Here is a 22,856-nt window from a genome sequence, read left to right on the forward strand (position 1 = left end):
GAATGAACAGCAGATGGCCTAATAAAGACACTCTGTGTGTTTGCCCAGTATGGATTTGCTCTGAAGGGATTGGTTCAACACTTTAGAGTACATATATTTGGAATACATCTGTCTTAGTCAAGACAGATGGCTAAAGGAAAGAGAAACTTCCAAACACTTGGAATTAATCCAGTGTGAGCACTGCTTCTGAATGAAATTTTAATGGGGTATGACTATTGTTCTGTTAGCTTTCTTGGAAGAATGCAGCTGTGAATAGTATAGACATACACAATTTTGATGGCTACTGGACAGGACTGTTTACGCTTACTTTTAAAATAAAAATATTGTTGTTAGTGGCTATGTTCTGATCAGTCTGTCGATAAGGAATGGTATTCATTTTCTAGTAGTCAATCCAGTATCTTCCATCACCTCAGCTGACTAAAATTAACCACACCCATATAAAACTTATTTTTCCTACCCAGTATTAAAATTAAACTTGTTAATGTGAGACTTTAAAAGTATGCCTATGTTATTTCAATCCCATGCAATATCATATTTTAAATCACAAGATTCTTTTTAACTACCAATTTTAATACAACTTGCAGATTTGAAAGATCTGTGGTGTGTGGATCAGCTTATGTATGAAATTGCCTCTGCAATATATTCAGAAACACGTCAGTCGAGCTGAAAAAGCATGACATACCCATACCAACTAGAGAGTTCTGTACAACGATGAATGATTTGGGAGTTTTTTAATTTTTGTATTAAGATGTTGCATTTCAGGTGACATCTACTTTGTTGAAAAGCTGTCCATTTCAATAAGCTTCTCTGCTGATGTTGCTGCATTAGTATTCAGACTATTTGGCTGTATTGGTCTCGTGATGTTTCTAACATTCAGACCGTTTGGCTGTATTGGTCTCATGATGTTTCTAACTGCTGTACTCTTGTTTTCTGTTTTGCAGTAATAACAAGTAGTGGCTACAGCCCAAGATCAGCGCACCAGTACTCTCCGCAGATATATCCCTCCAAGTTAGTGTCTGCACCTCTTCTAGTCTTTTATAGGGAATTGACCATGGCTGTAGGCAGTTCTGTGGTTTGTTGTAAACAAGCAGAGAGAAAGGAAAATACTTAAGCCTCGGTACTGACTCCAGTATAGCGCGCTCTCCAACTTATTTTTCCTCACATGGCTGCAGAGTAAGATCCTGCTCTGGGCACAGTACGGTATTGCTACACGAGAAATACCTTTGAATATCTGCACACAACAGAAGGAAAAAATCGGACTATTACGTTCTCAGACATCAGCATCTTAACAGTGCTGGCAATGTATACAGACATATTTTGAAGAAGACAGTTTATATTTAGAAATCACAATTGCATGTGCAAGATGCGTACTGAGAGGTAACCCTGTCACAAACCCTCCCAGCACCAGCATTGCCAAACGCTTCCAAACATTCCACAGTCAGAAACCACCCTTTCCTTCTCCGGTATCGTAAGATTTAAAAATCAAATAAATTGGATTAGCTTTTAATCTCTTTTTTTGGTTTGTTTTTAAGCCAATGGGCGTTGTTAGGAATAGAAAATTTCTTTCACTTCTTTTTGTGGAAAACAGGCTCTTGGGCAATCACATGAATCCAGGAGTGGGAACTTTAGGAAAAAGCACTGAAGATTTTGTATGAAACTGCTGCAGTTAGCAGGCTATTAGTTTGCTTGTCCTACAATCAGTGTTGTGTACATGGGTGCTTGATTCCAGTATGCCATCTATTTGTTTCCGTGTATTTGATACAACTACCTATGTGACTTTGATACAGAGAAAACATTGAAACTGTAGCTGATTAGGCTTTTTCAAGTTTCTTTAACAAATTTGCATTCATCTCATGATAGCCAATATTTATTGATATAGAAAGTAGGTGCCTGAACTAAGAACAGTCCACCTTATTCCACTTAAACCAGGTTTTGGCAAACTATATCTGATACTTTTGGCCAAATACATTACAAGGTTTAATAGAATTTTTAATCTGCCAACTGTACTGAACTAATTAGAAAGAAAAAATTTTTTAAAAAAATAGAATCTGAAATTCAGTCATGGCTTTTAATGGTCAGGTTTCAGTTAGCGTAATTCTGCAGAGTGTGTTTACTCAACTCTTGGTCCATAAAGTCTTATTTGACTTACAAAACAATCCAAGACAAATGTTTCTCTGTATGTTTTTGCAACTCTGGAGGGCAAAAATTTTAAACTTGATTTTATTCAGTCTCTCTCTAAACCCCCAGTATTTATAAATAAAAGACCATTTTTATTTCCATTCTATTTTCCTAGCCCATATTTTCCAAATGTTTAAAGCCCATCTGGTTACCCAGGTATTGCCATCAATATTTTTCATGCTGCTCTCAATGGGCACGATCCATCTCCCGTTGAAGCCAGAGGCTAGATGTCTGGTGAAGCAGAACCGTACGCAGAGGACATAATGTAGTAGCTTTAACGTTCACCTCTGTATTTCCTTTATTCTTCTAGTCCAAGTTTCCCTCCACTGGATTAAAAAAGCATGAGGTCTTTTCTGATTTAAGCAGGCTGATCTTGGCTCAAAGGGGTCAAATCCTTATAAAGCCGTATAGCGGTGGCACAGTCCACCTAGAGCTGGACACAGTAGCTTGAGAATTAAATTGTAGTGATGGGATAGCACAAAATATTCACCGTGCCCTGAGGAATGTGAGCCAGAGTGGTTTTCAGCTTATTTCAGTGGGTGATCGAATACATCCCAGAAGAGGAACAGCTGGCAGAATAATGAACTGCCTTTGGACATCTTTAAACCTTTTTCTTTACTTTATTGCTTGAATCAACATACAAAGTATTTGTTGCCACAGTAATGCTATTTTTCCTAATATTTAGGCCCTATCCACACATTCTTTCTACACCAGCAGCTCAAACAATGTCTGCCTATGCCGGACAAACCCAGTATTCGGGAATGCAGCAACCAGCGGTCTATACAGCCTACTCACAGACAGGACAGCCGTACAGCTTACCCACTTACGGTATTTGACCTCTTGTTACTTCACCTTACGTAGAAGTAAGAGCAATGCCGATGTGAACGTTTTCTGCTTTCTTTTTTATTTTCCCAACTGTAAGAAAATATTTTAAAGAATCAGTTGAAAATTAATTTCTTACACAGATTTGGGTGTAATGTTGCCAGGCATCAAGACGGAAAGTGGGCTCTCGCAGACCCAATCACCACTGCAGAGCGGGTGCCTCAGTTACAGCCCAGGGTTTTCCACCCCACAGCCAGGCCAAACACCCTACTCTTATCAGATGCCAGGTGAGTAGCCACCACCGTCAGGGCTCATCCCATCCCGCTGCTGCTGACGGCCCCCTCTTCCCTCATATTTATGATATATTTTCCCTTCATTTTTGTGAACTCCGGCAAGTACGCTTGTCATTGACAGCTACTTTTACCTCTAAAGTTTAAAGCTAAGTATTTTTTTCCAGTACTGATATGCATATACGTGTTCATTTTAGTTATCTGTTAATTTAGATCTGGCCATGCAATGCAGTCCTTATTTGCACCTTCATTTTTTTATGGGGTGAAATCACATGGCAGGACTGGAAGCATTTGTTGTATTTATTAGCATACACAAGTCACTTTTCCTTGTTTCCATGTGTCTGAGTATGACATCATTTGTTACTTGTTTCTCTTTGGATTAGCATAATTTGTTAGAATTTCTCCTTAATTCATATTTATTCTTTCATTTATTATTCAATTAGTACCCTTTGATCACTGATAACCTGTTTTATTTGGATAATTTTTAAGCTTCTTATACAACGGTTAATCTTTAAATATTACAAATCACAATATGAATCATCTGACACGTTGAAAACAAGGACATGCCTCATTACAGATCGATTAAAAACACCTGGATCATTAAAATATTCTTTATTTTAAGTGTTAGAACTTAGAAATGAAGGCAAAAGAGAAAAACATTTTTTGAGGAGAGGTGAGACACTGCAATAAATTGAAAAATGCTTTCTCGATCGGTGTAATGACTTACTGCCAATACCTTCCTTGCATGGTGTGAAGAGGAATGTATGCCTGTATGTGTGGAAGTAGCATTTCATTTCTTTTGAAGTTTCGTTACAATGTTTTATTGTTTAAACAGAAAATAAAAGTTGTTTGTTCTTCTGATTCATCTATATCGTAACATGGAATATTGTATTTAGAATTTTATTTTTATTCACAAGCAAGTTCTCACAGTTAATTGTATTTTTTAATTTTAGGTTCTAGTTTTACACCATCGTCCACTATTTATGCAAACAATTCTGTTTCAAATTCTACAAACTTCAGTAGTTCACAACAGGTATGAATATTAACATTTTTGTTTGTCAATTACAAAAGGATTTCTATAACTCCAATGATAGCATGTTATTTTAATTTAGATCTGTTTTGTTGAATTAGACTCACTGTGGTTCAACGCTATTTTCTGTGGAAAGCGATCAAGATCCCAGTGGAAGCCTAGTTGCATCTTTTGGCACTTAAATACTTCAGCAACCTCCCTGTAGTCTTTTAGTAAATATCCTTAAATTAAAAAAAATCTAAACTAAACTCCCCAAACTCTTGCAAAAGTCATATGATTGCACACTTAGAAATACTTAATGGAAAAATCGCTCGTTACTTTACTTAATTAAGTACTCTGCTGCATTTGCTGTTTTAGGATTATCCATCATACACAGCTTTTGGCCAAAATCAATATGCACAGTATTACTCAGCATCAACATATGGTGCATACATGACCTCAAACAACACGGCTGATGGCACTTCATCATCATCAACCTACCAGTTACAGGACTCTCTCCCTGGCCTGACTAGTCAACCAGGTACAGATCTACATTCAGGTGAAAACAATTTTTGTATTTTATTCTGTACTTGTATAAAGACAAGATTTCCGTATCAACCTTGTTTGAATATTGACATTTTAAGCTCATGCCTTTCAGAAAATTTTATCATGCAAACCAGCCAAAATAAGCTTTTTTTTTGTTTAGTTAGGAAACCTGTCTATTTTATTAGTTAAATAAAGCTCTTTGCAAACTGAGATGGTTGTCTGTGGAAGAGGTAGGCCTGAAAAAAATTACAACAGTCTGGTAGGGATCTGTTAGTACCGAAAATGACCGTACAGTAACAAACCTTTAGTAAATTTTGAAGTAAAAGTTCAGTGAGCTCTCCTGTTACTGACAGTGGAACATACCTGTGTCCACCTACATGTTCTGAAGTATTGCTGTAAAGAATTTAAAACAAGATACTGTTGTTCATTTAATTATGCCCCAATCACGCTAGCAAGAGTACATGGGCTTTGTTCAAATGTATACAAGCCGTGCTTGCTAATTCACAAATTTAAGTAACTAAGAAAAGAGCAATCGCTTGTTAGCACAAGTCTCTTTAAAAAAATAGCATTGAAGTAGTTGAAGTTGCAAAAAGAAAGTTCTCAGGAGACATCAGGAGACTCAATTTGCCTGCCCAGCTCTGCCCCCTTGTGCACATCCACTACAACACAGGATTTTGTTACACAGTTCTGTTCCTAGGGCACTGCTGCTGGGTAATGGCAGCTTCTTCATTTTTTCTCATTATCGTTATAACCCAGTTCACAGTCATTTACCTGCTCCATTCTATGTGTTCTGCAAACACAAATTGTCTGTCTTTTTTTTTTTTTCTTTTCATGCTAGGTCTCTAAGTTCCTGAACATCTCGCCAATTTATTTTCCCCCATTTAATATAAATAGGACTAAAGTAAAGACAAGTTAAAATTATGCATTTGAAATTATGCATAGTACAGAGCAGAGCTGTGAAGGTGGGGTAGTTTAGGAATTGACAGGCACAGTCAGATGAGTGTGGTATCCTTACTGGGTGAACAGAGCCTGCTTTTTCATGCTCACTTTCCTGTATTGTTTCTATTATATTCTATTATATAGGAAGTTCTTAACGATCTAGCTCACTATTATGTCGTATATTCATAACCTAAGTAGCCTACTAAGGCTGTGTGTAGCATCTATGGGGTTATCAATTGCCAGCTGCCTGGCTCAGCGCTCGTAGAGCAATCCTCTCTTCCAGGGACACTGGCTTCCCTCGTGCAGCACGGGTAGTGTCTGCCTTACCCACAGACTGTGAGCATTTCCAAAAAGACTAACAAACTGGGTTTTGGATTAGGCTCTGAATAGAGGGGGGAATGTGGTTTAATCACAAAATCAACTCATTGCATAAATCTTCCTAATTCTCATTTTAACAACTGCACCGTCTCACTGAAAAGTATAGTAGAAAAAACTAATGTATTATAATAATGAATTTGTACAAAGGAAGGGTAATACTGTGTAGAAGGGTATAAGCAAGGCCTCATACTTCATACAAGCTGCTTAAATTTACTAAAAACGTTGGAATTTTAATGGCATGAGTTGAAATTTTTCCTAGCCAGCTGTTTTCCTCAGGCTGATTTTTAAAGTCTGTATGTGTGTGTGCATGCGTGTGTTTGTGGTGTGGTGTGGTGTGGTGTGGTGTGGTATGGTATGGTATGGTATGGTATGGAATGGGTATGGGGAGATACACATACCCTTGGTTTTTGATGAAAGTGTAAAATGTTATTCAGTAGTCTCAGAATGCAAATTTAGGAAGAAAAAGCGAAGAGGTAACTTGAAACAAAGTGAAATTTCAACAGTTGCAGGACATTCATAACAGACACAAATCATATGCAAAGTATTTTTAAAAGAGTGTGAAGAGTACTCACAAGTGATGTTTTGATAATTGCACATCCTGTGTACTTTTCCTTGCTCCTTTGTTACTCCTCCATATTCTTATTTGAGAAAATCAGTGTTTCCCATATTGTCTCTCCCTTGTGTATCTGTGCTTCCTAGAAATGCTGTATAAGTTTATCATGTATTACAAACTCCTTAATATCGAATCGCATTGGCAAAGAAAAGGAATCTTACGTAGCTTGAACAGGTTGAAAAAATACTGAAGGCTTCACATCTATGAATCAGTAAGGATTTTTCTTGTTTGTGGATTGTTTAAGTGTATGAACTTGTTTTCCTGTTAAGTAGGTTGTGCATCTGAACTTACAAATCTGCCCACACACTCCTTATTTCTGTGAAGTATTGCACTGATCATGCGACCCTCTGCTGAACACCCACTTTGTGAATACGTGACATGCCTGTGCCCTTCCATGTCACTGTAAAAATAAATTTCCATCAGTGAGGTGCAGTGTCTTGGAGATCACTTCAGATACAGTAGATCATACTGCAGAGCTTCAGCACTCACTCACTGTTTACTTGCTGTCTAACAAGCCTTTATTGCTCAGTCCTTAAGACTTACAGCAACTAAAACCTGAGATTAAACACAGCAAGGCACTTCACTCTTCTGCCATCTCTGCTAGCTAGTAATTCAAATAACTGTTCAAAAGCTCTAATAATCTGCACACTTACCGGATTTCTTTTTTTCATAATAAAGCCCCATCAGATCAGGAGTTAATATCAGTTACAATTTTATTTATTGACCAAGAAAATGAGATGAAAATTGAAACAGACTTTACTCTATCTGCTACTCATAACAAGCAAAAACACATTACGAGCCAGGAAAAAAAAGGCTTGTAATGTTGAAGCCATCTTCTGGCTGCTCTGTCTAGTAAGAATATGTAACAAAAGTCAATCCATAAGGAGAGTATGAAGTGGCTCAGAAGTCCATCCATCCCACCTCTGTGTAAGGCTCAGCTCCTTGACCTTCCCATGGACTTCTCTTCTGAGCTTGTATTGTGCCTGCCCTGTATTAAGATTTTTCAAAATGCACTCGTGACCACAGAGTATCTGCGAGACAAATAGTTCTCTCCAAAGGCACTTTATCTCAAATTGGGATAAGTCAGATGAATCCTGAGATGAGGTCTCAGGAGATGAGTACATTTGAGTACATTTAATCTAGGGCAGATAAAATTCTAGCCGAGGAAATAGGCCTGGGTAAAAGCTTCATGTTTAGGCACCTCACTTTCATATGTCCAGAGTTAGGCAAGGTGAATCACTTGTAGGATATTAGCTCCAATTCGGTTACTAGGGTGCAGCAGAGCTTGGTCTCTCTTAATTTGTACCCACAATGAAGTCACCCTTTGCAGCTGCTCCAGGAGATGGCATTAAGTCTACATGCAGACTATGCCCACACCTCTTTTCTCCTGCTTAAGTGGTACAACTGTGTTTTAACAGGGAGGAGGGGATGTTCACATCAAACTAGAGGTGGGAAACAATGTTCTGGATATGAAAGACTACCTCCATTTGTAACGGTGGTGCTGTAACTCCCTGTCCTCTTAACTGGAGCTGCTGGAAGGTATCCACGGCATGGAAGGCTTCATGCTGGACATGAACCAGTGTGTGTGTATGAACATCTGTGATAAAGTGGTCGTTCCATGTTCTGGTTTTAACATTTTCCTCTTGCTTTATTGAATCTCTGATGCTGCTAATAGTTCCAGTGGGACGAGGCTATGAAGTATATTTATTAGGCATGTGTTGAATATTGGAAAAGCTAAAAAAATTCAAACATTGCAATAAAAATTTCTGTCCAATATGAGCTGCAGCAGGAACTCTTCATGAAGGTAATGTTTTCAGTACTCTTTGGTACTAGAATTTCTCACATTCTTTTATGTTACATGGCTGAATTTTTAATAAGTTTTTCTTTTATCAGCATTGACCTCACTTCTAAAGGAAACGGAGGATAAGAAAATGCAGTTGCTTCTTTAGCCTGCTGTTGGTAAAAAGAAAATCAAGCAATTAAGCCTACAGTTGTTCAAAAAAACACACACTACTGACTTCTGCAGTTCTAAAATAGATGCATACCTTGCGTTCAAGTAAGAGACAGCTGCTCATTCTGATACAGAGATTAGCATAATGAAATAAAGTTGGCTTTAAATACCTAGAACTTACAAGGTACAGTGATTAGTTACAGTACTGATTAATGGATAATTATGCAATCATGTACAGCGTTGACCCAAGCAGAAGCCTGGGGCAGCTGGTAATGGCTAATGCTAAATGGAAATTGAAGTTATTTACTTCAGTTGTTGGATACTTTCAGAGAAGATTTAGAACAGGGCTTTTTTTTATATTTTATTTTTGGTAGATTAGAGTAAACACAGTCATTGAGAACAGATGTTTTAATACGCAACTGTAGAAATGAGTCTTGATTTTGTTGTAAAACGTTGAAATGTTATAAATATGAAGACTTTTGTGGTAAGAATGTAAACAGTCATCTCCACTTATTTAATTTTTGCCTTTTCATTTCTGGGGTTTTGGTTTGGGACATTTTTTCCACTCTGTCAGAAAAATCTAGGAAATTATATTTTTGTACAGACTTCTCACACACTCAGAACTTCTTTTGAAGCCAGTGTAGGTTTTTGCTGCACAAGAATTCTGGTTATGAAGCATCTTTTTGTACATTTGTACATTTACCGAAGTATATTTTGCTGTTCTTCTTATGGGGAAAGAACTTAGATAATGTGACCTTATTGATCGATCCACTGCCTGCAGTGTCCTTACTGACATCAACACCGTGCTGGGAATAGAAATGATTAGTCAACAAGAACTCGCTCTCTCCGTTCTGTAGGGACAAGTGAAAACACCATGAAAACATTATTCATTAGATATTATTATTGCTGCTTAATTTTCCTGTCATTTCTTGGCAAATAAGAGTTTTAGCTGAAAGAGAAACTACTATAGAATGCGTATGATCCTTATCCAAATCAGGACAGACCTATCTAAAATGGTATCTGGAATAAATTCTCAAATTGCAGTTTTGAAAATCTCTTCCTAGCTGCTTGCCTGAAAGTTTGGCTCTCTTCTGCACAAGCAGAGAAGCACATTGGTTTTGCAACATTGAAGCAGTCATCACCTAGTTCGAGAAAAAAGTAGTAGTATCTTCTTCCAGGCAATAGCAGAGTAATTTGAGTACTTTCCCAGGAAGTGAGAGAGACAGATTTGATTTCCTCCTGTTTCTTGGAGGATTCATCACCTTCCACTTGGGGGTACAGGGATGTGGCTTCTGGGCCATGAAAATACGTCTTTATACTTCATATATATCAATCATTCAGTCAAATAAACAAGTGTACCCTGGAGAAGGCAGTGGAACCTAGATATGTCCTTCTCCAGGTAAATGTCCTAATCAATACGCTCAGGAACTAACTTTCTTCTTATTCTCCCTTTTCCTTGAATCTTGAATTCTTTCCTCACAATGTGTAGAGCTCCCAGTCAGGAATGTGATATTATGGGCTTAAATCTTATTCTTCCAAGAAATACAACAGTATTTTTCTAGTCAAGATATATAAATATATCTCCCACTGTATTTATTTTAATAATCTTCTGTATGTGGTTCACTGTAAGGTATAAATAAATGATGGAAAAGATTAAGAATTTAACTATTGTGTTACATTATGCACAGACCCTTAATTGAGACTGCAGTCTATTTTTTCTTCTTAGAGTCTGCTAGACCAGAATTGTTTTTTTCTTTGTTGTGGAGGGAGAATGAGGTGAATGACGCAGAGAAGATCACAGAAACATTCAATCATTCATGTTGGAAGGGACCTCTGCGGGTCTTTTGGTCCAACCTGCTCATGGATGAGCCAACTTAGATCATGTTGCTCAGGTCTGTGTCCAATGCAGTTTTGAGTATCTCCAAGGATGGAGAATGCACAGCCTCTCTGGGCACCTGTCCCAGGGCCTGACCACTCTCATAGTGAAGGATTTTTTCCTTGTATCTAACAGGAATATCCCTTGCTGTGATTTCTGTCTGTTGCGTCTTGTCCTTTCTCTGCATACCTCTGTGAAGAGTCACTCAGCCTTTCCTCCTACATACTAAGCCCCTTAACTGTCTTGGTGGCCCTCACCTGGACTAACTCCACTTTGTCAATATCTCCCTTCTACTTGGGGACCCAAAACTAGACATTTTTCCAGACGTGGTCTTGCAAGTTCAGAACGGAGCAGAAAAATCATTCTCCTTGATCTGCTGGCCACTTAATGATGCTCTTCAGTAAAAATGAAAAAATGTTCAGATTCCGGTTCGAAATCAGATGCATCATAGATGATTCTTTGGAAATGTTTGCACCAAGTGTTAATTTATTCTGCAGATGTGCAATCATGAGCACTTCTAATAAATATTACCGAAGTGGCCCAGAAGCGCACAATTACGTGCAGCACAAGGACTCCCTTGAATCAAGCTCTGTAGTAGATGTCAGATCAAAGCTGTATCCTTTCCTTCTTTAATGGAAAAAAATCAAATCGTTAATAGGATAGATGATGAAGGAGGATTTATGCCATTTAGCACTCGGGAACCTAGTCAAACTGCATTTATTGCTAGCAGTTTTAAAGGGGCGCTGAAGGTACTGTGTTATGAAGAAAAGGATATTTACCATTTACTGAGCTGTGGCATACAAGTACTTTGTAAAGGGAAGTTCCATGCCATCCTTCCTGGAGATACCTTCTTCAGTCTGTCTGTCTTACATAGCTACTGGTTTGTGATCACCTCTAAAGCCCTTCGTTACCAGCAGAGGCAAAGTAGATTAAATGGGTAAGTCAGGGATAGGCCCGAGTGTTAAGAGCAACTATGCCATGCCAGATCAAAGGTCCTTCCAGCACATCTTCTCTCTCACAGCAGACAACAGCTGATACTTAGAGAAAGATGATCAGAACACAAGTACGACTTCACCCTCTTTCTAGTAGTAACTGGAATATTGCATTTAATATTATGACTTTCCTCTGCCAATTTATGGGCAGAGGTAAGGGGGGAAAAAAAAAAGTGAACTCTACTAAAGAGCAGGTGACATGGGAGGAGGAGATGAAGCAGGAACCTGACTGGCTGTTCTGGTGCGTGGACGAGTGCCAAAGGGTGTTCTGGTAAAAGTAACGCAGGACTTGGAAATAAGTCTAGCTGAACTCCAAACATGGGAAATGAACTACTTTAACTAAAAGGCACTTCGTGTTTTGAGAAGTCATTAGTGGACTTCTAAAATACATCTTCCTTGGATATATCAAAATTTTGCATGGGCTCATGTGTATTTGTATATATGTCTGCACATGCATACGTGTCATTTTAATCTTTCTCTTACTCTGCTACGGTTTATAATGTTTCCTTGGTAAAGTCAAAAGTGTATGTGGCATCTGCAGATTCCATCTACATAAGACAAATCACGTTATCACTCATTTCATACAACTTTTTTAGGTCCATCTTGTGGTTGAGTTTGCATACAGACATGTCTAGCTTTGAGAAAAAAAAGGTTATTATTTAAAAATCCAGCACTAATTTTGCCATGAATGGTTGACTTTACAGGGGAGTTTGACACGGTGCAGAGCCCCTCCACGCCAATCAAAGATCTTGATGAGAGAACATGTAGGAGTTCTGCATCAAAGTCTCGGGGTAGGGGGCGGAAGAATAATCCATCACCCCCTCCGGACAGTGACTTGGAGGTATGCCTGCAATAATTGATGAATGGTAATGTGGAGGTTTCTTCTGATGAAAAGTATATTCTGAAAACTACAGCTGTGGAAATAGCTTAAAGCATTTTAGAAAACATCATGGACTCGGTCTCACTAACTGAATATAACAGACATTAGTCGCTGTTTTAACATACATGTACAATGAGACATTACTGTTCTGTATGACAGACTTAGGCAGAAAAGTAGATGTGATTCAACCTTGCACTTTTTAGCTCTAAGATTGCGTGTCTTTCAGTTTCTCATGCAATAGAACCACAAAATTGTGAGACCTGTACTCAAAATGGTCACATTTTCTTTTAGTTTTTTGAATAGGAAATCTCAAATATATTGCTCAGCTTGATTACACGTATTTATGAATGCAGTGTAAATATGCAGGATCATCTGGCCATAGCCTTTCAAATACTTAGGCACAGGTTTGTCCTTGTGCTTGTAAGTAATGTCAGTGGATTTCAATGAGGCAGCTTACATCAGTGTAGTTATGGCTGTACTTAAGTATGTGCAATATCAGTGCCTTAGTGAAGAAATATATCTGCCTAATATATGGGGTGACGATCTAAAACACAAGTGACCTCTTAGCAATGGAGTAATTATAGTCTTATTACTCCTGTGTTAGCAGTGCGCTGCCTTACAGTGACAGGAGGAGGAGGAGGAGGAGGAAGCGGAGTGCCTGTGTGTGTGTGAAACACTCCAGCTCTGGCATCAGGGGAACGTGCTGCCCGCTGGTGCGATGTCTCCCCTGCTGCCACCAGACCGGCACTGGGAGCGAGCAGCCCTGGCCAGCCTCACTGCTGTGCCTTCACTGACCAGCTCCGGGTACAGCAGAAGACGAGACTTGCTGGGACTTGGCTGGCCACACAGCCGCTCCTGGGTGGCAGGGTGGGCTGCAGAGCTAGGCACCGAATGGAAATGCCATTGCTTTTATACAGAAACTGTTACACGTTTTTTGATTTCCAAAGGATTTCACTTTTCCAGTGAAAAGACTCTAACTTTTTACATTTCAGTTTCCCTGTTTCTTTTATAGTTTACCAGTGAAAATGAACCCCTTATCAATATAAGGAGTTTCCTTCCTTTTTTTTTTTGAGTTAGAATAATCCATTTTATCCTACAGTATTATTTAAATTCTGTATGACATTATATGTGGCATATAGCACTTTTACCAAAGACTTAATTTTAGCTATGCAGGAGAAATAAAGAAGAACCTTGAATCAGTAAGACTTGCAGAGAAGTATCCGAGAGTACTTTTTATCCTTAAGTTAACAATTATGCTTGACCCCCATCACGCTTCTGAAATATGTGTTACACAGCTGTTTTGAAAAGCTTTTTAGGGGACAAATAAGAAATGGTTGAAGAGTTCAAAAGTTACTCTCCTTCTGACTTTTTACCACGCATGATACACTGTTCTTGCTGATTTTCAGAGGAAACCTGCTTGGTTAAGCGATTAGTTAAACTTTAGGACCGACTTGACTTTTAGCCCTCTGGGTGGGATGGGGATGGGACTTTGATATTGTTTGTTTAATAATACTGTCCCCACTTCTTTTTTCAGCGTGTATTTGTTTGGGATTTGGATGAAACAATCATAGTTTTTCATTCGCTGCTCACAGGATCCTATGCACAGAAGTATGGCAAGGTATGTGAGCCATGAATTCTACATCGATTCACTGTATCAGAGCGATCTGGCCTGCACATGTATGTGTTTTTCACCTTCCATGTTCATCATGGCTTGGGTGAAGGTAGAGGGAAAGTGTACAGTAAACCCCATTTTCAGAGGGTTACTGTGAAAAAGTCAAGGAGAGAAATGAGACACAGACCCTAAGCACAGTATATGAGGCAGGGCTGAAGCAGATGCTGCAAATGAGGGAAGAGTTTATAGAGCAACAGGGATGAGTTCCTGAGGTACGTTGGAAGAGACATTGCAGGGAGGTAATAGAGGTAATGGGCAAATGGAAATAACTGACTATTTGGATGCACAGAGGAAGAAATAGGAAATAAACTGGAGCGATGGGTAATTTATGGAGAAATTGATGAATCGGAATGAGCAAGTAAGAGGCAGACCTGCTTCAACGCCAGCTGCAGATGTTATTCTTTGACTCTCCATCTTTTCCATTGACTCTTTGGTTCCCTTGGCTGGCTCTGGGGTGAGTAATGCCAGGGAGTGAATCCCTTTCCCAAGCAGACAGTTGTACTCATCCTCTTCCCTCCGGTGAGATCCAAAAGCAGTTCAGGTCACAGAGCAGCAAGCAGGAGAGCAGGAGGAAGAGCAAGGGAGGCAGAGAGAGGCAGTCGCAGCCTGCAGGAGTGGGAGCTCCCCTGCTGAGTCAGCAGCGAGCCCCGCTGGGCTGGTGGTAGGATCCCAGGGAATGGTGCTTGGGCAAGGGGAGAAAGGACTGGTGGGAAGACCGGTGCATAGCAGCAGGAGCAGACTGCTGGGAGGGGTAGAGCTAAAGGCCTGGATAAAACAAAAAATTAGGGCAAATGTATGGAAGGGAAGAAAATGGACAGGGAGAATATTGGTATGTACGTACGTGGATGTAGATTTTCTAGGTGTTGTGCCATTCAAGTGTAATTAATACAAAGGTATTTCTTCTTAACAACATAACCATGTCCACACTATGTCAGACAAAGGGCTTGTTTAGCATAAGTTTCCTGCCTCTTTATTTCAGCCAGAATCAGATGCTCAAGAAAAGGATGTGAGAAACAGTACATTAGAGAAATGCTTTCCACACACACCTCCCCAGTGGGTTAGAAATGTCCAAAGCTAGATCTGTGAATTATAACCACAGATGGGCCAGTCCTCCGTGTTTTGAGACAGCTGTTTGTGGTTATTAAAAGAGAAAGCTAATAGGAAAACTCACAGGCCCAGACAAAAATCTGAATTTTTGGAATGCTAAGATAAGGGTAGTTATTCATGTCTTGTAAAAAACAGCCTTGCTTGTTTTGCAGCTTCACAGTGCCAAATCAGCGCACATTTCAGTGCTCTGTCAAAAACTCCTCTTCTGCTGTTCTTCAAACACTGTAACACCAGTGACTGTCAGAACCATTTTAAACTTATAGTTATCAAAACAAGAGAGAAACCTAGCTGAACATGAACATTTATTTCACTTTTGAGTGTAGCCCATAGACTGCCACAGAACTTGCTGAATTGCCCCAGTGATGTAGTCATTCCTTTCACTCTTTTTTGATTGTGCCCTTAGGATGTTTACATCTCATGCACCATCTCACATAATATATGAGTAAAGTCTAAGTCAACTTTAATAAAAAGTTTTAAAAATCAGGGCACATTTTGTAGCTCACAAACATCTGTGAATAACTTTGAAAACTGTCTTAGAGACAGCGACAGAAATGTAATTCCTCTTGGTTTCTCACTTTGTTATGAATAGGGATATTTGAAAAAATCCCAGTACCACTGTTCTTTAAGAACACATCTGCTGCTATAATTGACTCTCCGTACAGAGTCCTTAGAAACAGTAATGGCATATTAACAGCCAGTAGTACTGGCAGCAGATAAAGCTGGCTTGTATAAACTAAGAGTATCTCAAGGGCAAGTGAAATTAATGTAGTTATACTGCTGAGATCAGCATCAGTAAACAAATGTCATGAACAACCATGAAGCAAAAGGAGAGGAATTCCTAAGAAAATCCTTTTTCTTTTGTACTGATAGGTGGCATCCATACAACTAGGGAAATGTATTCCTTTCCAGAGACTGTGAAATAAAAGTCGTAGATTTTTTCCTTCCTGCAGTGACCACCTTTGCCATATTTATAAAGAAGTCGTTGGGAAGGTAATGAGTAATTGCCAATGAAACTCAAATATATATATTGTTGACTGCAAGGAGGCTAGAGCAGTAGGAAAGGGAATACAGGGAGAGCTTAGCATGAGTAGGCTTTAACTTTTGCATGTCATTGAAGTGTTGCCTGAACTTAAGATGGAATGTGTCTGAGCCTAAGTGCCTACGAGGTGAGACATGGGAGAAGGGAAAGATAGCACAACTGGACCTTAGTCGGTCTCTGGTGCATGACCTGTTTAGCAGATGTGGCCCTTATCTTTTCTGCATATGATTTCCATCTGTAAACAAGGTCTTAATCCAGACTGAAGTCTGGATTGTTAGGAGAATTTGGTTGCTATGAGAGTAAACAGTCCATGAATTGTGAGGTTCTCAGTGGAAGTCTTGAGAGCCCATAGGTCTTTCAAAGGTGTTGAGAGAGCTGTTTATCCTGGAAAGGTGGTATAAAATTACTTCACAATGAAAAAAATTCAGGGTAGTGTAAAATTATGGTGATACTAAATTATTTAATGGTGGTAATTTGCTATCTGATTTTAAAAAATAAAGGCGTGTAATGTTACACAGATGCTCAGCTGTGCATACTATGTTCTTGCATATGTATTTTGTGAGCCCATTTTGTATAACATAATCAGGTTACTCCCAAAAAAAGAAACCAAAACAAAAATTTCTCAGGAAAAGCAGAGTTTTCCCCTTCCCCCATATTTAAATATTCTAAATGAGACTAGTGAGTCTTTAATGTGAACATTGCTTTAAGGGAAGGCATCTTCTTATACCAAGTATGCTCACTTCATACTTTCAAGGGGTGAGATACTGGGTTTAGAGCTAGTGTGAATATAGAGACAGGCAAGGATGTTCACCTTCAGATCTTTCCCATCTACTCCTTGACATCTAAACTTTCATCCCCCTTTTCCGCTAACTCTTTACCCTATTTCTGCAGTAACCGGGCAAAACCAAAACATTCAGAAATGAGTCTTTTCATCTCTCTGCTCTGCTGCAATTCAGGCTGCGCAGGAAATGCAGTGAGGGGAGGTGCAGCATGTGGAGGTGGCCATCACGCTGTTATGGCCAGGTGGAGGGACCAATGTATGTGTGCAGAAGCACCTGAGAGCCGCAGTGGTACCAGGAGACAGTCTGTCTTTCAAAAGAGTTCTACAGTTTAACAAGCAGTGGAAGTAGAAGAGAAAAGGGAAAGGCAAACCAAGCATCCTCGAGGAGAGATAGGCAATGGGGGCATTCATTGTCAGAGGTTATGTGGGAAGGCCTGGATCCAGTAGTAAAGTTTCAGGTCATGTATTTGTCAAGAGAACATCAGATTTCTGACTTACGCCTGAGGATTTCTGAAGTTGAGAATGCACACTCTCCTCAGTATATACTTGTCCAGCACTTTGCATGGTGTGATATTAATTTGATTTCAGAATTATATAGGTTGTTATAATAAAGAAGTTAAAAACAAAACTGGTGATGAGGTGAAAGATTTAGCTTATTGGATGCAGCTGTAAGCATCTCATTTGAAACACAGGGCACATTACTGCTTCTTATCTAGGCACCAGTAGATTATAGCTGTAAACTCCACTGAAGTGGGAGAGATTTGGCCAGAGGTTGGTCAATGCATCACTTTGATATTTAAAATACAAAACTTATCCAGAGGAATATTCTATGGCTTGCTGTTTCCTACCTGTGGGTGTTTCTGTCTGACTTTTGGTGTAGTGCTTACTTTATTGGGCTGGTCAGAGCTAACATAAAAAGAGAATAAAAACTACCCTATACCTCTGTTAGGTTTCAGGGAAACCGTGCTGCTTCCCAGCAGTAAGAGTACCTCTCATTGTTCAGCTCCTTTGCTCGTCTGCTTCGTACTTCATAAAACTAGTACATGTCTATTTTTTATTACTTACTGCAGTAGCAAATTATGAACATTGGCATTTGAGCTGTTATATTGTGACTTGTGTGGCTGATGATGGTTTTTGCAGCTGAGCACCAGTTGGCAGATACAGTTTTCTACAATGCTGAGCTCTTAAGTGAGGATTTGTTGATGTGACAGGACATGTGTTAGGAGATGTCATCATCTGTTAAAGTTTATGAGTTACATTCTTATTCCCTGTGAACAGTGTGTATTCTTTGTTCCATTACATTCCAGTTATTCTTCCTGATTTGAGGCTGATTAAGCTGGAGTTTTGTCTACCTCCGAGCATTTATATTTCATTCGTTTCTCCCAGGTCAATCCAGAGGGCAAGGATGCCCAGATAAACACTATGACTCAAGGTGCAACTGGCTAAAAACAAGTGAAAGTCCCTTGTGACCTTAGAAGGGAGAGAATGTGATTTCCAAGTGCAAAAATCAAAACAAATCCACACTTCATGATCACATTTGGACATTTTTGATAGTATTGCCAATGACAGAAAGTTGTCAGGGAGGCCACATTAACCTTGTACACTTCTCTGGAAAGAGCTCAGAAGCTTTTTATTGCTCACTCTCTGCTTGTCCAGTCATTAAACAGCAAAACTTTGTCACCATTAACACTCATGATGACATTCCCAAGTTCACTCATAAATATGCTTTTGTCTGCCTGTATTAATAGTGTCTCTCTCATGACCTCCATTTGTCCTCTCCATTCACTCCCTCATTGTCTGAGACCTCTGAGTCCATTTTCTTACCACCTTCTAGAGAGCGTGGAACAGAAACTCCCTATGGAGTATGTGAGTTTTCCTTCATCAGCCACCAGATACGGTTATTAAAAAGAGATGTATTCTGTTCCTCCATTGCCATCCACATGAAGCTCTCCTGGAAACAGGTGTCCCCTATGAGAGAGTGAGGGCTGAACTTAAATCTGAGATTCCTACATAATGTAGGGAAGTGTCTTTAAGTGAAAAATATTGGTACTTAACTTAAGCATTTCCACTTCTTCCAGAGGTCGATTTTGTTCTAAGTCTGTTCAGGACGGCCACCCATTGAAAATCTGTTCTTACAATATTATTCTTCTATTTTGCTTGTTTTCTTGCTTATTTTTACAGCTTCATGCATACAAACTCCTGTCACAATGAATCTACCTGACAGTCTATTTATCTATTTGTTTTCTGAGATTTTATAAAAGAGAGTTTGGTGTGTTTGTATTATTTTTCCATGAAATTAAATGATTTTGAACATCTTGTGCTGAAACCTGACCTTCCAAGACAACGTTAAATAGTTTTCTTCCACTAATGGACACTGAGCTTTTGGGGCTTTATTCCAGTCACTTTCCTCTTGGTCAAAACATTTAAATATTGGTCCTCCCAGGATATTTTTACCTAGTCTCCGAGGAGGCATTCCAGTGGATGGACCAGTCTAGTACAGAAGTCCACAGACAGACAGTCTGGCTCCAGTTTAGTGCCTTCATACTAACATAACTAAAGTCATTTGTATTTTGGTATACAGAAGTGCTGTAGCTGGTCTTGACTCCTTTGCACGCTAATGATAGCTGGCTAAAATCATGCCTCTGAGGGCCAAAGAGTTGTGCTTCTTTATTCTGCAAATTATCTGGGGAAAACGTCCAGTTGTTTTTTTTTTTTTATTATTGTTTCCTCTTTTGTGTATGCTTGTACAGAGTAGCACAAAATACCATTTTGGCAGGAGTCCAGTGTGCCTTTTATTCAGTTTCTCAATTTGCTGTGCTCAAATCTGTATCAGCTGCACATGTTTCTTGCTTTCTTTTCAACACTCAGTTCTTTGTGCCACTTGAGTGAGTCTGCAACGTCTGCTTCAAGTTGAAAGACAGTAAAACGATGATTGGGATGTTCCTCCACATTGTGCAAACATTATAAAACCACAGGACCCTGACAAATCTGCTTTCTCTGTCTATTTTTATATGTGAAGGAATGAACTTAACATGGCACGAGCTGGAACGTGATGTTTAATTCTTGTTAAACAGTTGCAGTGCAAGGTTTGGCCAATTTATTAAAGCAAGAATTGTTCATGTCTTGAGAATTCAATTCCAGTGACTCTTCTTAGCAGAAGTTGTTATGGGGAGATCCCAGACTGATTTCATGCTAAGCTGAAATGAATTCTCTTTGCTTTATTTTATTTTACATACAGTACCTAGCAATATCCTACACATGCCTTTGTCAAAACAGGAACATAGGAAATCTCATTTTAACAGTAATAAAGTCGGGCATAGTTGGTTACAAAAGTACTACTAATATGAAAATCATAAAAGCTTTGTCACATTTACATCTTTCAACTATACTAGGCAAGGCAGGAAATTGTGATGCATAGTTGGTAGTTTCTGTAAAAATAAATTGGATTATAATGGAATATGTAATAGCAAATTTCCGCATTTAAGTCTGCTTCTACCCAGGAAGGGGAAAAAAGAGGCTGAGAATCAAAAGTCTGAGATTCCAGTCTTGGAAGCACTCCAGTGAATAACTTAACTCACATAAATAATAATGAGTTACCACCTGTGCATAAAGTTATGCACATGCCTTAGTGTTCATAGGATTGAGGTAAAGAAGCATATTGCAAATACTCATATTGTATGTAGGAAGAAGAATTTATAATTTACTGTGCACAGAAAAAAACGCTAGAGAAAGGAGAGAGAAACACATGTTTATATGTGATGACATTTTGATAAAAGCATTATGGTTTGATGAGGAATCTCATGAGTCCAGAGTAGTTTGATGATTTGTGTTCTAAGTATCTTACATGAGTTTTTGCAAATCTGTTAACGTGTGTTCCTTAATCATCCCCTTGGAAAACTGACCTTTGTACTTGCTGCTACCTTCAGCCACGTGACTTTCAGATCCAGTGAACATGACTGCAGAAGATGTAGGGGATGAAGTTATGTTACTAAGCACTGCATTTGGTTTTTACTTCTGAAAGGTAGTCTAGACCAGGTCAAGGGTCAACGTAAAAATATTTCCTTTCACTGCCAGAGATTTGGGTCTAACTTCGGATCATTACAATTTCTTGTACACTATTCTCCCCTTCGAGTCTCACTTTTTCATGAGCAAGGGTCAAAATATGTCTATGTTTCAGATTTTACCATTAGTTTTTAAGTGCTTGAGGGCAGAAGCCATCTTTTATTCTGTCGTTGTGAAGCCCTGGAGTAGCGGACGTCTGATGCTGATTGGGAAGCCTTTGATCCTCATACTAACAAATGATCATGCGAGGTTTTGTGTGATTTTATTGCCAGATGCTGGTAAACTTTTAGACTTTTAATCTCAAGGTATCTAAGAAAGGATTTCTGAAAACTTGCTAGTGTCAATCAGAGTTTAAATGATGAAATATAGATTTTTTTCTTATTTTAATGAGAAGAGGATCATTTTAAAAGTCCATTGCAGTACGTTAAGCATAAAATAGTTAACTGAACCCCACAAGCCCAGGCAGATGATTAAGACAATGATAAAACTAGTTACCAGGTGTCAGATAAGCATCAGGAACTGTCCGTGTGCTTTCTTACTCTAAAACAAATGTAAAGTAATGCAAATGGGCTTAACCTCTTTCCTAGCAAGCCTAGCAAAGTTAAATTAATTATCTCACATTTACTGTATACTAAATGCTCTCAGGCAAACTGTTATTGCAGATCGGTAGATTTGTGGTATCTTGCTGAGGTAGCGTGATTTGGTAGTGTGAAAGCTGACCTACGAACAGATGCAACATTTTGAATTAATCTCATCCAGGGACAGGAATCCTGTATTTCATCAGAAACGTAGGGATGATCTGTAGCAAACAAACAAACGTACATATGCTTTCCCATTCCTGTGGACCACCTAGAGAATTGTGCCATAGGTTGTACGCACGCTGAAGAACACTTAGAAGAACACTTACAGGCACTTTGTTGAATGAATACCTGAAATAAAACCATAAAGGAAAGCCTGGAAATTCATCAGTGAGTGCCTGCATGGAAGAAGAGTAAATATTGAGACGGAGAAGGACCAAGCACAGGGTTTGAGGATACATACTGGAACAGCAGGAAGTATAGGAAATAAGCGATATAGGCCTAAGCGTAGGCAAGGCAGTGATGATTTACCCAAAGTGAAACTCAATTTGGGGAAATGGGCATAGGTTCAGACTACCTTTTGTGTTTTTATAAAGCAGAGACATTGGAAACTGAAAAGGCCTCTTAAATCACACCTTCCTATCACAGTGTTCGATATTTGCGTACAAAGTAATTATTTGGTAGAGATGACTACCTTTGCTAGTTCAATTTAGCAGGACCTTGGTGAGGACTTCTGTGTGCCTGAAAGTTGGGAAGAAAAGCCAAGAGATCAGAGGAATTGTGCAGTGGACTGGGTGTCACATGGAGTAATTTCGTTCCTACCTCTGCTGCTGACTCAGTGCATGGGGTCAGAAAAATTATTGTTTCATGACTCAGCTTTTTTCTGCCCACAAATTGACAGGCAAGATACTTACATATTTTTATAAAAGGCTCAGGGTTGAAAAATGTTGTGTATTCTTATTATAATAAATATCGGTTTTCTTACATATATCTTTCGTGAGAGGTTCCTTCCCTGTTTACAGCCTTCTTTATGCAGGTTTGCATATGGCCACCAGGTTTTCCCCTGTCAGTTTAGCCAGGTTACAAATGCCTTGACTTTCAAAAAACTTGATGTTTCAACATCCCCAGCTCCCCATATGTTCT

At 39.0% G+C, this 22,856-nt stretch overlaps 1 protein-coding gene across 15 annotated transcripts in view; it reads left to right on the forward strand.

The window, feature by feature from the left end:
• The window catches only part of EYA4 (EYA transcriptional coactivator and phosphatase 4), a 160,116-nt gene that overhangs the window by 117,940 nt on the left and 19,320 nt on the right, over positions 1-22,856 (forward strand). For 10 of the 15 annotated variants that reach the window (XM_076333637.1, XM_076333633.1, XM_076333643.1 and 7 more), the window contains 7 exons: positions 942-1,008; positions 2,864-3,006; positions 3,144-3,287; positions 4,244-4,323; positions 4,678-4,858; positions 12,299-12,435; positions 14,009-14,092. In XM_076333637.1, the coding sequence (XP_076189752.1) occupies positions 942-1,008; positions 2,864-3,006; positions 3,144-3,287; positions 4,244-4,323; positions 4,678-4,858; positions 12,299-12,435; positions 14,009-14,092 (836 nt within the window). The remainder of the gene's footprint in view (positions 1-941; positions 1,009-2,863; positions 3,007-3,143; positions 3,288-4,243; positions 4,324-4,677; positions 4,859-12,298; positions 12,436-14,008; positions 14,093-22,856) is intronic. The other 5 variants (XM_076333638.1, XM_076333639.1, XM_076333644.1 and 2 more) reach the window with 2 other exon arrangements.

The sequence above is a fragment of the Aptenodytes patagonicus genome, chromosome 3 (genome assembly GCF_965638725.1).
Source record: "Aptenodytes patagonicus chromosome 3, bAptPat1.pri.cur, whole genome shotgun sequence".
Classification (NCBI taxonomy): domain Eukaryota; kingdom Metazoa; phylum Chordata; class Aves; order Sphenisciformes; family Spheniscidae; genus Aptenodytes; species Aptenodytes patagonicus.